The 16,424-nt window shown below is 40.1% G+C and overlaps 1 protein-coding gene across 2 annotated transcripts in view; it reads left to right on the top strand.

Moving 5' to 3' along the window:
• The first annotated feature begins 3,925 nt into the window (after positions 1–3,925).
• Positions 3,926–16,424, top strand: part of gal3st2 (galactose-3-O-sulfotransferase 2) — a 35,130-nt gene continuing 22,631 nt past the window's right edge. Inside the window, exon 1 of one of the 2 annotated variants that reach the window (XM_020056543.2) lies at positions 3,926–4,256. In XM_020056543.2, the coding sequence (XP_019912102.2) occupies positions 4,156–4,256 (101 nt within the window). In that variant the 5' untranslated portion in view covers positions 3,926–4,155. The remainder of the gene's footprint in view (positions 4,257–16,424) is intronic. The other variant, XM_013134482.3, reaches the window with a different exon arrangement.

Genomic DNA, 16,424 nt, shown 5'->3' with positions numbered 1-16,424 from the left:
CACGCCCACTACAGTGAATACTAATCACTACGGTATGTGCAGAGATGATTTCTACCACTTTGCCCAAAGAGTGTGGTCAGTGGCTGGTGTGCATGGCTTTATTGCTGATGAAAAGGTTGGCATTTAGCTGGATGAAATGTCTTGCAAAAACACATGACATGTCTAACATTTATGGAAGTACCAGGTTTGTGTACTGTTATGTGATTATGGTTAAGATGAGTGGAGCTGACTGGAAGTCTTCAACATAAATGACATATGTCAATGCCTCCCCTCCCCCACACACAGTATAGCTTCATCCAATGGTGTTTCATTTCTTTGGTTCTTTCTCACTGAACTCATGTCAGTTGAAAACTCAATCAAAAACAAATGTAAAACCAAAGTTGTATTAATGTCTGTGTCTAATCCTGTGGGTGGGTGGTTGTGCTGTGCATGACAGGAAGGTTAAAAATGTGTTACGTCTGAGATGTTCTAGAGGGTCTAAAACCGCAAAGCAGAGCTCCGGGCCTTTCTCCTGTCCTCCCAGCGCTCCTTAGGAAAGCGCTTTTCCACATCTCCATGTTCAGTCCCTGACCCCCTTCCTCAGATAAGACATTGAGTCAGAAGCCATGGTCAGAGTTTACATTTGCCTGCAGAGAACACACATGTTGAGACACGCAGACATGCTCTACGAGGCAGACAAATGTCAGCCGCCTACATTTACTGTCAACACAATCCTTGGTAAGAAATGTTGTCACGAAACAGCTTTACAAAACACCATGCTGTATTCACATGCACTCTGCCTAGACACCATACAGCTAAATGACCATAGTAACCATCCTACAGCCTGAACCCCAGCTAAATGACCATAGTAACCATCCTACAGTCTAAACCCCAGCTAAATGACCATAGTAACCATCCTACAGCCTAAACACCAGCTAAATGACCATAGTAATCATCCTACAGCCTGAACCCCAGCTAAATGACCATAGTAACCATCCTACAGTCTAAACCCCAGCTAAATGACCATAGTAACCATCCTACAGTCTAAACCCCAGCTAAATGACCATAGTAACCATCCTAGTCTAAACCCCAGCTAAATGATCATAGTAACCATCCTACAGCCTAAACCCCAGCTAAATGACCAAAGTAACCATCCTACAGCCTAAACCCCAGCTAAATGACCAAAGTAACCATCCTACAGCCTAAACCCCAGCTAAATGACCATAGTAACCATCCTATAGTCTAAACCCCAGCTAAATGACCACAACAGCTATCCTACATTATATGATTTATTGCATCCACCTCTTTCCTCCCACCATCGCACAATGTCCTTGTGATAAATGCTGCTGTTTGTTGGAGTGCACCGAGCAAGCTATTCCGAGGAATAGAGTAGGTGTGTATCTGTGTGTGCATGTGTGCGCAAGGAGGCCAAAGAACTCTGCTTGCCAGTGAACTCAAATGTAGGAAAATGGGACTTTACCTGGGTGTTGAGTCTCTGAAGCATGGTGAGTAGAGAGGGGTGAGGGAGCTTAATGAATAAGTATCCCTGAGAGAGAGTGGAGCAAGCAAATTAGAGCAGGACTGACAGAGTGTGAGGCTGACCTTTTAGAGATGACTAGCACCAGTCTGGCTGCTGCAGTGTGGAGAGACAGAATGAGCAAGAGGGGGTGAAAGAGAAAAGGAGAAAAAGAGAAAATAAGTAGAGAAAGAGCGAAAAACTCTCCTTATCATTTCACACTTTTGTCTCGCCCGGGACGTAGTTGTTACATCTCTGTATGTGTGAGTGTGTATGTGTGTGTGTGTGTGAGAGAGAGAGAGAGAGAGAGAGAGAGAGAGAGAGAGAGTGAGTGGAGAGAGACTGACAGGAAGAGATTGAGGAAAAGTGAGTATTTCTTCTGTGAAAAAACATTATAAAAAAAAACAGAGGCAGACAAAAATGTCGCAAGAGCATCAATGAAAGACGGGGAATGTGAGATGGAGGGAAAGAAACCAAGAAGCCTAGCGAGAGCAATCAGGTAGAGCCACCAAGAAAGAAAGAAAGAGAGCGAGAGAAAGAGCTGTAACACAAAGCCAGCAGGCCTGGACAGACAGCCATTGTTCCAGCACAAGCACAAGGCACCCGTGGTTAGACTTGGGAGGGTTAGAGTTTAAACTGTTGGATGTCCAGTTGAAGAGAGTCAAGTGAGCTGTATTGCAGATAATAAATTGATTGATAGGTCAGTCTGATCGCCCCTTCTTCCCACAGTCCTGCAGTGTTGCTGAGACTGATACTGAGTGACATGGCTGACTGTTACCTAGTGAGGGATCCTGACTGACAGGTCAAGAGATGCTGACATCTTGTTATTCATGCCGAGGAGCACAAGGTCTGAAAATGTACAGTATGCACTGCATATATTAGGACATGTGTACAGCGTAATTGGCTTATCAACTAACTGGGTGACTGTCTAAATTTAGAGAGTGACTGATTTGTTGAACATGGTTATTAATAGGCCACCATAAGTGGTGCGAAGGGTAGGAGAGAATGAAGATGAGAATTTAGACCGAGTGCTCTATTCAGTATATTTCCCCAAAGCATTATATGACAGAAATGTAAAGTGAATGTCTGAATATCCCAGACATGGATTGACAGAGGTCTCAGGAGGGGTTATGGAGGTGATGCTGTGTGTCTTTGCAAATGGCAGAGGACAAAAAGGTAAGTGTGTTTGTTTAAACCCAAACACTAATACCCTGTGTTTTCCTGTCCAGTCCCCACCTGCCACCTGGCACACCTGCTCTACTTAGCATAGCGCCATACCTCACCTACCCGCACACAGTCACACACATCCAGACCAAACCCTACAGGTGTACAATGCCACCCTCTCCCATGGTTATGGGAAGGGGCACAAAATACCACCCTCTCCCCATCTGGACGACTGGCCCAGTCTCAGTTTACCTCTCTGTTCGACGGACAAAGGAAACCTTTATAGGCCAAAAGCAGCCCCAAACTACCCTCAGTCCCAGTGTGATCCCCCTGTGGAGTAGCACAAGAAGAGCATAGATACAGGATTAAATGGGCTTAGTACCAACAAGCAACTCTTATGCATAATGCACACCTATTGTGTTGAGGTAGAGAGCATTTCAATGGCTGGGTCTTGAACAACATGTGATCTTGCTGATGTAATGCGGTAACTGTATGTTGTAGAAGCCACTGTATATGTGTATTCTGTTAATACCTATTGAACAGGGAAAAGAGTTTAGCTATGATTTGGTTTGTGCGAACGACTTAAATCACGCACACACGTTTCATTTGAATGACAACAACCTATTCAGTTAGAAATTCAGCATGTCTGTTACACTGTAACATATTAAAACTATCCAAAGCCTTTTTACTTAAATCTCCTTTTCTAACTGCAATGTCAATGTAACACCAAAAGGTTGTGCAAGGCATGTGTCATAGGACTGGGATTTTTTTGAGGTGACCTTCAGTGCTGAATGTGCTCAACACTGAATGGTGACTAGACCTGTCAATGTTGGTAAATTCACACCCTCTGATTTTTTTTTGCCACAACCTGTGAAAGTAGTTATTTTTTGAAGATTGTCTCAGCAGGTGTGGAAAGCTTTTGCAATTGTTAAGTGCATTTTGGAACGGTCTATATTTGATGCCACTTCAATTTCCAACTTTCAGCTGTAAAAATAATCAAGGATGTTGCAGCTATATTATTATCCACTTTCATACTGTTTTATGGTTATACGCCTGTTAAAGTGAAGTATTATTGGGCTATAAAATGGTCACACACATCTAATAAATCCACTCACAACAATCACTTGTAGGCTATAATTCAACTTGATCTGGTATCTTATCACTGTTGCCAAGGTGGCATGTAACGTCAAGGCGATCTGATTCATCCTTGTGCTGAATATACTGGCTATAGTGACAAAGAATCCCTGCCTTTGTTCTCGATTTCATACGCTGTAACCTCCTCCAGCCTCGTCCCCTACCTCCTCTCTCCATCCATCCCACTCCGAGTCCCTCAAATTTGGTCTATGCATCGAGCCAATAGTCGTCAGCGGGAGGAGTTCCGAGCTGAGAGCGGGGGGAACCCTACTCTGAGAGGGGACCAGAGATTCTGTCTGGGTCTGTTTGACGGAGTCTTAGGAGAGTGACTTGGGTCAGAGTTTCATGCGGGACCGGGATTCATGGTTACCTCCTGGCACAGACGCGAGATGCCACCCTCGGCGAGGAAATCGATCAAGGAACGCACGCTGTTTTCACTGACCTCATCTCTACCATGCGGATCGTAAGTTAATTAATAATGACTTATTCTGAAATGTTGCATTCTGTTACATTACTTTAGCGATAGTTACTTTGGAAGCGGTAGGTTCGTGATGCTATTGCTCACATGAATGCTTGTCCATAATAGGCAACACAGAGGATTCCGTTATTCATGCGCTTGCAGCGAACCAAATGTAAGAGTGAAGTGCCATACCATGAAATGTTTGTTTGATTTTAAGTCGTCTTTGCTACAGCCCACTTGCACATACGTACCCTACTTTCGGAAAATAAGAGTCAGACGCAAATTATTTCCTTGAAATAGCTTGATTGCTCCCATTCAACATAGAAACTCAACACAAACTGTAGGCACATTTTAGAGAAAATAATTTAATGGCAATGTAGACATCCACGCAAATGGCAGGTCAGAAAGGCGTGTTTTCAATGGTTTTCTGATTTTCAACTGCTCTGCCAAGTTATTTAATTAGGCTACCATTCGAAAAGAAATAAGCTGACAAGTTAAAACGGAAAGCAATAGTCTGAATGCAGAATAGATCCACAAAGACCATACATTATTTAACTTTACTATTTAAATGCCGTAAGCGTAGATCGGCGTGTTAGAGACCCACAGAAATAATTAGCAGACAAACTTAGAGAAATTATTTAAAGCCTAAACTACACCGATCACACTTTGAAAACACCGAACCTCGGAAATAATAGACATAGAGCCTTTGCGATGACGCATATCCAGTCAGTGAATGGTACGGACTTACAAACGATATCAGCACTACACTTAACAGGTCTGCCTGACCTTTCTACGCCCAAAGGCATAGAATCAACCACTAAGTTTTTGATATTCTTTTACATATAACAACAGCTAGTGTGAACCATTACAGATACAGTGCCCTTATCTAAACTTTTAACCCCTGGTAAATATGAGCAAAACGGGCTGTGAAACAACATTTTCACTATACCTGAGTAATTACCACTGAGTGAACACTTAAGTGGTAGGCCATGAATTCCTGTTTCACTGGAGAATAAATATAAGGTGACACGTGGGCCAAATTCCCATAGTCATCCATCACTATGGGAAACAACCAAGAATACAGTAATGATATATGACAAACGCTTGTTGAGCTACACAAATCAGAAAATTGCTATAAGAAAAGATCTCAAAATCATGGCAATGATTGCTTGAAAATCAGTGCAATAATTATGATGCTTAATGCCACTGAAGATGTTAACAATCGGGCTGGAAGAGGATATGTGTCTATATTGACCCCAGGCACAGTGAGGAGGATGGTTTGAGTGGCCAAAGAATCTCAAAAGACCACAGATGGAGAAATGCAAAAGTTAGTTAAGTCTTGGGTTCAGAAAGTCACCAAAACTGATCAGATGTCACAAGTGGTTTGGGAGGGTTGCCATTAAAGGGCCATTGCCGTCATCAAACAACAAACACCAGCACTTACTCTGGTCAGATACTTTCTACGGTCAGACAAGACCAAAATAGAGCTTTGAAAAGTTCCTTATCTCCACTACTATCAAAGTTGATATTTTAATGTTGTCAGACTGTTTTACTTCCAAATGCCCTTGACAACTTGTTAAGGTACATGGTATAATGTACTCCATCAAGTATCAGCAGATGTCTAAACAAAATCTGCCTCTGTCCGGAAGCTTAAACTGGGCCATGGTTTGATGTTCCAGCAGGACAATGATACGTTTTGGTGACTTTCTTGCATACATCAAAATCAACACAAAAATGGTTCACTGACCACAGAATCAAGGCTTTGTCATGGCCATCTCACTCCCCTGACTTAAATCCCATAGAAAACCAGTGGGATGAGCTGAAGAGGAGAGTCCACAAGCATGGACCTTAGAATCTGAAGTATCTGGAGAGATTCTGTAAGGAGGAATGTTCTCGTATCCCTTGCCATGTGTTCTCCAACTTCATTATGCATTAGAGGAGCAGACTCAGAGTTGTTTTCTTGGTAAAGGAGGGTTGAACCTAGTATTACATGAAGAGGTGCCAATAATTGTAGCATACGTATATTTGAGAATTTTTTTTTTTATTAGAATAATTTATTTATTTATATTTATTGGTCTTTGTTTACTTTAATTAAATAAATATTTGTAAATAGTTTTTTTTCACAGCCCGTTTTGCTCAAAATTACCAAGGGTGCCAATGTTAGTGGAGGAAGTCCTCTCAAAATACCTACGGCATTCTGTAGGGCTGTGCATCACGATGAGAATAAACACCCACAGTGAGATTCAACCTTCTAAATAACTGGTCAAATGTGGATATGATCAGCCAGGTTTGAATTGGAAGAATTTATAAATTACATGAAAGTGACCTCCTAAAGCCTTTAAGCCTGCAATCATTCATAGGACTGGCCTTAGTTCTCGGTTACCAGAGAATGTAAGAGTTTTCAAAAGGCCAGACACCAATCTGGTATGAGTTAAAGGGTGAGACGGGGGAGAGACAGGATTGTGTGATTAAAAAAATCTGTTTGTGGTTGGTGAATGTATGGGAATTTAAATATTGTAAGTAGTGTGGTGAATCCGGTGCTATTTTGTATTCTAGTTAATTATAATTATATTATATTCTCAGAGAAAGATATATTTTTTAACAAGAAACATAATTTTTCTCAGAAAGGTATGGGTCAAAATGATTGGGACCCGTTTGGGCAGTTTTTTGGTCGGAGACTGAGTCTATGTTCCAAAACCAAAGGGTGTCAATAATTTTGAATTATTTATTTTGTGTGACCTGTAAATTACTATTTGAGTTTGCGTTCAAGTATCGCATCCCGATAATCAAAGCATGGAGAAGATTTTTCGCATTAGAGTATAGGTCAGAGAGGTAATTATGCAATAGATATTCTCCAGGTGAAAGAATTATGTTTTACAGACGTTACAAATACAGGCATTAAAACGAGAGCAAGACTGAAATTCACACCACGGTCAAATGGTATGGCCACCTGTGGGAGAGCAGATGCTTTGGGAGTGATCAGCTGTAGGGCGCTTATCAACATGTCTTCTGCTATTGAGTTGGAAGAACTTGTTCTGCATCCAAAATATTACCTCAACCAGAGAGTTAGACAAGGTTGACCGACCTTGATGTTGGGCCAGGTCTGTTAGCAGTATCTACTACATAACTGGATTACAGAATTCTATACTAAATACACGGTAGCAGCTGCAGTGGAGGAACTGAATGGTCTTTGAACGTCAAGACTTATATCAAAGACCTGTCTGGATTAGTGGTATTGAAAACACATACACGTAATGGGGAGAACAAGTATTTGATACACTGCCGATTTTGTAGGTTTTCCTACTTACAAAGCATATAGAAGTCTGTTATTTTTATCATAGGTACTCTTCAACTGTGAGTGACGGAATCTAAAATCCAGAAAATCACATTGTATGATTTTTAAGTAATTATTCAGAATTTTATTGCATGACATAAGTATTTGATACATCAGAAAAGCAGAACTTAATATTTGGTACAGAAACCTTTGTTTGCAATTACAGAGATCATACGTTTCCTGTAGTTCTTGACCAGGTTTGCACACACTGCAGCAGGGATTTTGGCCCACTCCTTCATACACACCTTCTCCAGATTCTTCAGGTTTCAGGGCTGTCGCTGGGCAATACGGACTTTCAGCTCCCTCCAAAGATTTTCTATTGGGTTCAGGTCTGGAGACTGGCTTGGCCACTCCAGGACCTTGAAATGCTTCTTATGGAGCCACTCCTTATTTGCCCTGGTTGTGTGTTTCGGGTCGTTGTCATGCTGGAAGACCCAGCCACGACCCATCATCAATGCTCTTCCTGAGGGAAGGAGGTTGTTGGGCAAGATCTTGCGATACATGGCCCCATCCATCCTCCCCTCAATACGGTGCAGTCGTCCTGTCCCCTTTGCAGAAAAGCATCCCCAAAAAATGCTTCACAGTTGGGATGGTGTTCTTGGGGTTGTACTCATCCTTCTTCTTCCTCCAAACACGGCGAGTGGAGTTTAGACCAAAAAGCTGTATTTTTGTCTCATCACCACATGACCTTCTCCCATTCCTCCTCTGGATCATCCAGATGGTCATTGCAAAACTTCAGACGGGCCTGAAAATGCACTGGCTCGAACAGGGGGACCTTGCGTGCACTGCAGGATTTTAATTAGTGCTTTATACATGCTTTATAAGTAGGAAATCCTGCCAAATCGGCAGTTTATCAAATACTTGTTCTCCCCACTGTATGTTACCTGAAAAGCTCACATGATCACAGCGCTTTCAGAATACAAAACATGTCTTACCTTTTGGTAGTTAATTAATGTTGGTGGTAAAAATGTTATAATGATAGCAATACTATGCTTGGCTAGCTAGTTGTTCAAAAGTATCTGTTCTTTTCTCATACAAATGTTCACACTTACCGTCAGAAGGCTGGAGTTGTGCTAATGCTTTCAAGGGGATGGGCAGTATACACACAGGCACCCACATGATTTTCAGCTGGCAGGCCAGACACTGGAAGAAGAACGATTTGGGGGACGAAGCTTGTTAGGTTTAATTATTGTGGGAATGGGGATAAAAAAAAAAAAGCTAAGTAAGTCTTTGTGTTTTTCAAAATACTGTTCTAGAATCGTAGAGAGCACTTTTGTTCGTTGTTCCATTTTTTTCTTTTGCTGGAGTTCAGAATTCAACACGATGAGACACGGAGGGAAATGGGTGAGGGTCATGCTTTTTTTATTTCAGCCGTGGGGAGGGGTTACAGTATTATTTCTTAAGTCCAAAAGAGGGTCATTTAATTTTATAATTGATTACATTCCAGTAGCCTATCTGTCAGACATTTCACCTTTCTACTGGCTATTTGATCAGTCTCTCTTTATGCTTGGTGTATCCAGATCATGGATATAGCACAATATATAGTGGAAAAATGCTTTAAAATGCTAAACAAACAAACAACAACCGTTATGGTGTTGCCGAATGACAGAATTACTTACAGTTACTTATTGTAGAGAACAGTCCATATGGATGTTAGACTATCAGTATGAATGTAGAGAACAGTCCATATGGATGTTAGACTATCAGTATGAATGTAGAGAACGGTCCATGTGGATGGTTAGACTATCAGTATGAATGTAGAGAACAGTCCATGTGGATGATTAGACTATCAGTATGAATGTAGAGAACAGTCCATGTGGATGGTTAGACTATCAGTATGCCTATGAGTTGTTTTGCTCACAACTTTGTGTAGAACTTGTACGTTATTGTAAATTAGTACTATAGGAAGGTTGCCACAGCCTTGCTCTTCACGGGCAAATCAGGCTCAGAACTGGTTCAGCGAGCAAGGCCTAAATTCTAATAATGCTAAAAGGCGTTGAGTGATCTGGAGGAAAGGCTAGTAGTATGAAGGCCAGCAAAACTGCAGCTAAAGACATTGTGATCCCGATCGCCTTAAATTCTGATTTTGTATTCAGGCTGGGCTTGCAACAGTGATTTGAAAAAAGAAACGCAACAACAAATAATACTAGAAGTTATCGCACTCTCCGTTAGCTGCAAGCAGGGCATCCAGTGCAACATTGTGCATTAGTTTGTGTATCAGCAAGTGCCGTAATTGTGTTACAATATCCATATTATTATAGACTTTTGGAAAAGTAAAAACAACCTTACGTTCTGTGTTTTAATTATATAGCTAATCTAGGCTATATACATTTTAATATTTCCAGTTTAATTTGTCAATTGTTTGTACAGTTGTAGTATGGGCTACCTTTGCATGCGTATTGCTGAGCAGGATAGTTTGTTTCTGAGACCTAATGCGCTCAATCTACTTTTTAATCTGCATTCTGAATGGGTAGGCTTATGTTTCCCCCCCACTGCGAAGGCTCGTGGAGGGTGATGTGAAAATATATTTTGCTTGGGGGAGGGTCAACCATTTTCATATTTCGGCTTTACCCTCCGGATACCCCATGTTTTAAATAACGATCAGCCCCTTACCAGTTTTCATTTCTGTTCTCTTTTCCCAATCTGCATGCCTGTCATTTTTTTTATATCTACATTTTTTGTGGAACAGTTTTATTTCAATGATAATATCTTTGTATTTGTATATCATTGTTTAAATCATTGTGGTTTATCTCAATTAAATCTCAATATAATTTAAATTCATACAAATGAATCTAATGCTTGAGCACCTGTTTTCGCCATATTGACATATTCTGGCTTTTTAAATGTAGCATCAACAAAGAGAATGAGATGAAAGAGGAAGCAAGATTGGCTACTCCATTGTTTTATTTACAATTTAATGGATGTCACTGTGCTAAGTAGATCTGTTAAGCAGGTCAGAACTGACCATTTATTTCAAAATAAAATGTCAAAACATATATCTTTATTTAAAATCCACCATTTGGCCTCTTAAACCAGAAAAGGAACCAGGTAGGGCTAGTTCAGACGGCCCGCAATTGAAAGCTGTTGGCTGCACAGGATTTGAACCAGAGTCGCCCACATTAGGGGCCATGTCTTTAGCCATTACACCAGTTACATGTGTCGGTATAGTGTCTTGACATTAGATCATTTTGTCACGCATTAACATCACGCACAGTTTGAATAATTTCCTAGACACCATTAGCCAGCGAGGTTTTTGTCAATGCTGAACAAATCCTAATGCACAATTCGAAAATCCATCATAATTGTTTTATTTTGGTATTCATAGAACATAGCTACTGAAGAATGTAGCCAGCGAAGTTTTTGTCAATGCTGAACAAATCCTAATGCATAATTCGAAAATCCATCATAATTGTTTTATGTTAGGCTTCATAGAACATAGCTACTGAAGGTTGTAGCCTGCAAAGTTTTAGGTTTTTTTGAACATACTAAGGCATTATTTGTTTAGACTGTGACAGTTGAAAGTAGGACCTGTTGTTCTGTGGTCCATGTCTCTAACCACTACACCCTTTAACAAGGGATCGACAGTAATTCAGTCAGTCACTCACCCACTCACTCAGTAAGAGACATTTGCTCTTCTAGGTTGGCTCTGCTTACGCGGTCCAGCAAAAATGCGGTATGAATACAGTTGGATTTAAAGTAACCCAGCAGTATTTATTTTACTCCAATTTGTTTCCATACTCCATTTGCCCAACCTTCATGTTCCAATGTCTCTGATAAATGCTTTGGAACATTTTCAGTTAAATTATTTACTGTGATTGAATTATTGAATATTTTGCCAGAATCAGAAGCCAACTGTGTCTCTATTTGATCTCCTTTCTCTACTATACATACGTAATAAATACATGAAATAAATGCACTTTTCCAACAGGCACTTACTGAATAATACCTTGAGGGAAAATGCCTGATTATGAGTGTGATATGTTGACGTCTCATCTAGTTATGTACTAATTCCGAGTTCATCTGCTAAATGTCCAAAATGTCAAATGTAAATGTTCTTTGGGAGTTTGTATCTAGACAGTGTCCTTTGCTCCTGTCCGCTTGGCAGCTCTTCACCCAGCTCTTTACGAGGAGGGAAGTAGCTAGCTAGTACACCAGCAGAGCCATACATTATGTGTAACCTTGCAGGCCAAGCTGTTTTCCCACCCTTCTGATAACTCGGGCAACGGTGGCTGGTTTCTCACATCTTCCTTGGTAATATGGCTGTATCTAATTAGCAACTTCCCTTTCTGTACTCACAACTGATGGATGCTCAAAGGGTACAAGCCACGTGCAGGAACACCCTGAAATGCAGGTCACAGGTTAACACCATTGCTCTTGACAGACAAGGCTGTATTTGTGTGAGGGAGAAGAAGAAATCATATATTTTATGATGTTTCCACAGGATACATGTAATCAGTAAATGTCATGTTTTTTTTACACAAGCATTAGTTATTGTGGTGGGGGAGAGTATGGGCTGAAATATGTGCCACCAGAAACTGAATTTGAATTATTTATATTTGAATTTGAATTGCTAAACTTGAATAATTGCATTGAAAAACTGAATTTGAATCACATAATTTGAAATTGTTTTGTTTAATTTGAATAATTGCATTGAAAAACTGAATCTGAATTTTATAATTTGAAATTGAATTTATTCGTTTGGATCCGAAGTCCAATAAAATGTGATCCTCACTGAAAATTAAACTCTCTATATATCTTCACATTCACTTCTCACAATTCAGATTCAGTTCTCAAATTCAATTTCAAGTTACTGAGACAGACATCCGGGTAGTTGGAGGATGAAGGAAGAGCAATCGAGCGCAGATCGATAGATAGCGTTCATTGGCGCATAGGACTCCTCTTGGGCCAATCAGCACATACGTTTTGGAGCATAGTACATGAAACAAGGAAGAAGCTCTTGCTTTGCCAGTGGCCGGCCTTGACCCAGAACGCCCAGACTGGTGTGACCACCATGGATTCGGCTGGGACAAATACGGTAATTACAATTTAACATATCTACGATCTAACGATCTTTTGTTTAATTGTCATAGCTGTTTTGTAGAAACGTTTCGTTAAGTCCGCGAGCATACACAAATCATGTTTACAATTACATTAGACGACTAGCTAGCACCATTGTTCTATATTTATGACTAGCACGATAGCATTGTTTCAGCTATTATTTTAGCAACGCAGCAAGGAGCGCTGGAGCTAGTCTACAAACAGCAGTGCGTACAATAAAAAATGTTTCAAAATTTGTTTTACTGTCAGTGAATAGCACCGAGTGAAAGTCAATGATTTCTTTTTATCTAGTGACAGTGATCATGTCGTTAGCTCAGATAAGTACCGGTTAACTTAGTAAGAAGATCTAGAAATAGAAGGCATCGTGCTAGCTAACTTGCCAGTCCCACCTGTGACTTAAAACAACCCAGCTGTTCTTTTGGAGATACATTTTTGACCAACTTATGCTGTGATCTGCACAAAGTTGAGCAAGGTGAAACTTAACGTTATAGTGATTATGGGCATGATCCAACCAGTTACAAATTAGTTTTTACTGTTAACATGGTATAGGAAACCTATCTGGCAATATTGTTACATTCATAACTAGTTGGCTTGTAGTCACATAACAAATATAATTGGTTTGCTACTATTCCTTAATTTTGGTGGTCCCTCATCCATGGCCTCCATCACATTTGATATCAACTTGACATGAAATCCATAGCAATCAGTGATAATTGAATCTGTTTATGATTAAGCAATTACATTTCCTTGCAATGAAAACCTACTACTTTCAACCACTTCTAGATTATGTTACCAGCTACCTCTCTGTAGCTCACATCTCCTATTTGGAATATAATTAGTCCCACAATAAATATTAATAATAATATCCTACTATTAATGTATGAAATGATGTCATCTAATACATAGTATGTCAGTCATATCCGAAAAGAATAGCTACAGCTGATGAAATGGGTTGCATTACTAGATGATGTATGTTAACAATTCATTAATACTATCTTCTGTTGGTTTTAGGGAATCCTAATTGAGGATATTGATTGGGAGAGCTCAGGGCTCTCTCATAACTCTGCCAACACAGGTGTTACCGTGCCAGAAATGGAATGTCCATTGAAGACCGAGAACTCTACGCCTTGCCATTGATCCCCTTTCTCATTCAAATAGTTTTGGAAAATATATTTATTTGACCACACTCGCACATGCCTTGTACCTACTTCACCATCATTGACAGTCATGCCTGTGCCAATCAGAGGACTAAAGGCTTTTAATAATTCATGATTGCTTAAGTCCAGTCTAGGACCCCATGTATCCAGGCACCTTATAGTCTACCAAATGTTTAAAATCGGACTTCTGTCTTGCTGACACAACCACAGGGAAGTGGGAAAGAACATATTGAAGGACATCTTCTCTGACAAACATTGTAATGGTGCGATGCACATGTGGAAATGCTTTTTGTGGTGTAACATTCAATGTGGCTAACAATGATTTATGATCTAAAATATCAAATCAATTAGCCATGCACACTGGGTCATTTTAAATACTCATGAACAGTGAATTGGGTTAACATATACAAACTGGATTTGACAAAAAATGAAATAAAAGACTGCACAAATATCTTATCTATTACTATTTGAGTCTGAATGTACAGGTGCTGGTCATAAAATTTGAATATCATAAAGTTTTTTTAATCCCAGTAATTCCATTCAAAAAGTGAACCTTGTATAATGTATACATTCATTCCACACAGACTGATATGTTTCATATTTCTTTTAATTTTGATGATTATAACCGACAACTAATGAAAATCACAAATTCAGTATCTCAGAAAATTAGAATATTAAGACCAATACAAAAAAGGATTTTTAGAAGAGTATGAACATGAAAAGTATGAGCATGTACAGCACTCAATACTTAGTTGGGGCTCCTTTTGCCCGAATTACTGCAGCAATGCGGCATGGCTTGGAGTTGATCCGTCTGTGGCACTGCTCAGGTGTTATGAGAGCCCAGGTTGCTCTGATAGTGGCCTTCAGCTCTTCTGCATTGTTGGGTCTGGCGTATCACATCTTCCTCTTCACAATACCCAACAGATTTTCTATAGGGTTAAGGTCAGGCGAGTTTGCTGGCCAATTAAGAACAGGGATACCATAGTCCTTAAACCAGGTACTGGTAGCTTTGGCACTGTGTGTAGGTGCCAAGTCCTGTTGGAAAATGAAATCTACATCTCCATAAAGTTGGTCAGCAGCAGAAAGCATGAAGTGCTCTAAAACCTCCTGGTAGAAGGCTGCGTTGACCTTGGACCTCAGAAAACACAGTGGACCAACACCAGCAGATGACATAGCACCCCAAACCATCACTGACTGTGGAAATTTTACACTGGACTTCAAGCAACGTGGATTCTGTGTCTCTCCTCTCTTCTTCCAGACTCTGGGACCTTGATTTCCAAAGGAAATGCAAAATTTACTTTAATCAGAGAACATAACTTTGGACTACTCAGCAGCAGTCCAGTCCTCTCCCAGGCAAGACGCTTCTGACGCTGTGTCTTGTTCAAGAGTGGCTTGACGCAGGGAATGCGACAGCAGAAACCCATGTCTTGCATATGTTTGCGTGGTGGTTCTTGAAGCACTGACTCCAGCTGCAGTCCACTCTTTGTGAATCTCCCCCACATTTTTGAATGGGTTTTGTTTCACAATCCTCTCCAGGGTGCGATTATCCCTATTGCTTGTACACTTTTTTCTACCACATCTTTTCCTTCCCTTTGCCTCTATTAATGTGCTTGGACACAGCTCTGTGAACAGCCAGCCTCTTTAGCAATTAACTTTTGTGTCTTGCCCTCCTTGTGCCTTGTGCAAGGTGTCAATGGTCATCTTTTGGACAGCTGTCAAGTCAGCAGTCTTCCCCATGATAGTCTAGTTCTGTAGACTACAAAGAGAGACCATTTAAAGGTCTTTGCAGGTGTTTTGAGTTAATTAGCTGATTAGAGTGTGGCACCAGGTGTCTTCAATATTGAACCTTTTCACAATATTCAAATTTTCTGAGATACTGAATTTGTGATTTTCATTAGTTGTCGGTTATAAATCATCAAAATTAAAACAAATATATGAAATATATCAGTCTGTGTGGAATGAATGTATACATTACACAAGGTTCACTTTTTGAATGAATAAACACTTGAAATATAAGTCTGTGTGGAATGAATGTATACATTATACAAGTTCCACATTTTGAATGGAATTACTGAAATAAATCAACTTTTTGATGATATTCTAATTTTATGACCAGCCCCTGTATATGCATATTTGAAACTGAAACATTTCACTTAAACCTGATGAAATGCCTGCCCTAGATGGAAGGCCTCTGTCAACTTGTTTGAACTCAGTAGAAGTTTGCATATGCTTAACAGGTAGGTGGATTGTATTACAACATGCAGCGACTGTTGGGTAGCAAACTGTATGTAAACCATACAGGATGTCACAGGTGTGGTTGAACTGCACAAAGACTGAAGTTTTCTTCTGGTAAGACAGGAAGGTGGCCCTGTCCTGTGAGCCACTGCAGAAACATCCTGGGGGACAGGTGACCTGGATAGTCTACTGTGTCACCCGCCTCTGGATGTTCACCTTTTCAGAGACAGAAAGCAAACAATCACGTTAAATATTTGGTTTACCTTTACCAGCACAGGTACATAAGTACTCACAATGATAATGAAATCTACATGGAAACTTAAATATTACCAAATAAAAAATTACAAAGTGGGATGTTTTCCATATTCCAAAAAAAATGTATTGCAA

The sequence above is a fragment of the Esox lucius genome, chromosome 1 (assembly GCF_011004845.1).
Source record: "Esox lucius isolate fEsoLuc1 chromosome 1, fEsoLuc1.pri, whole genome shotgun sequence".
Classification (NCBI taxonomy): domain Eukaryota; kingdom Metazoa; phylum Chordata; class Actinopteri; order Esociformes; family Esocidae; genus Esox; species Esox lucius.
The sequence above is the reverse complement of the archived record's forward strand: the minus strand, read 5'-3'. Positions and strand labels throughout refer to the sequence as shown.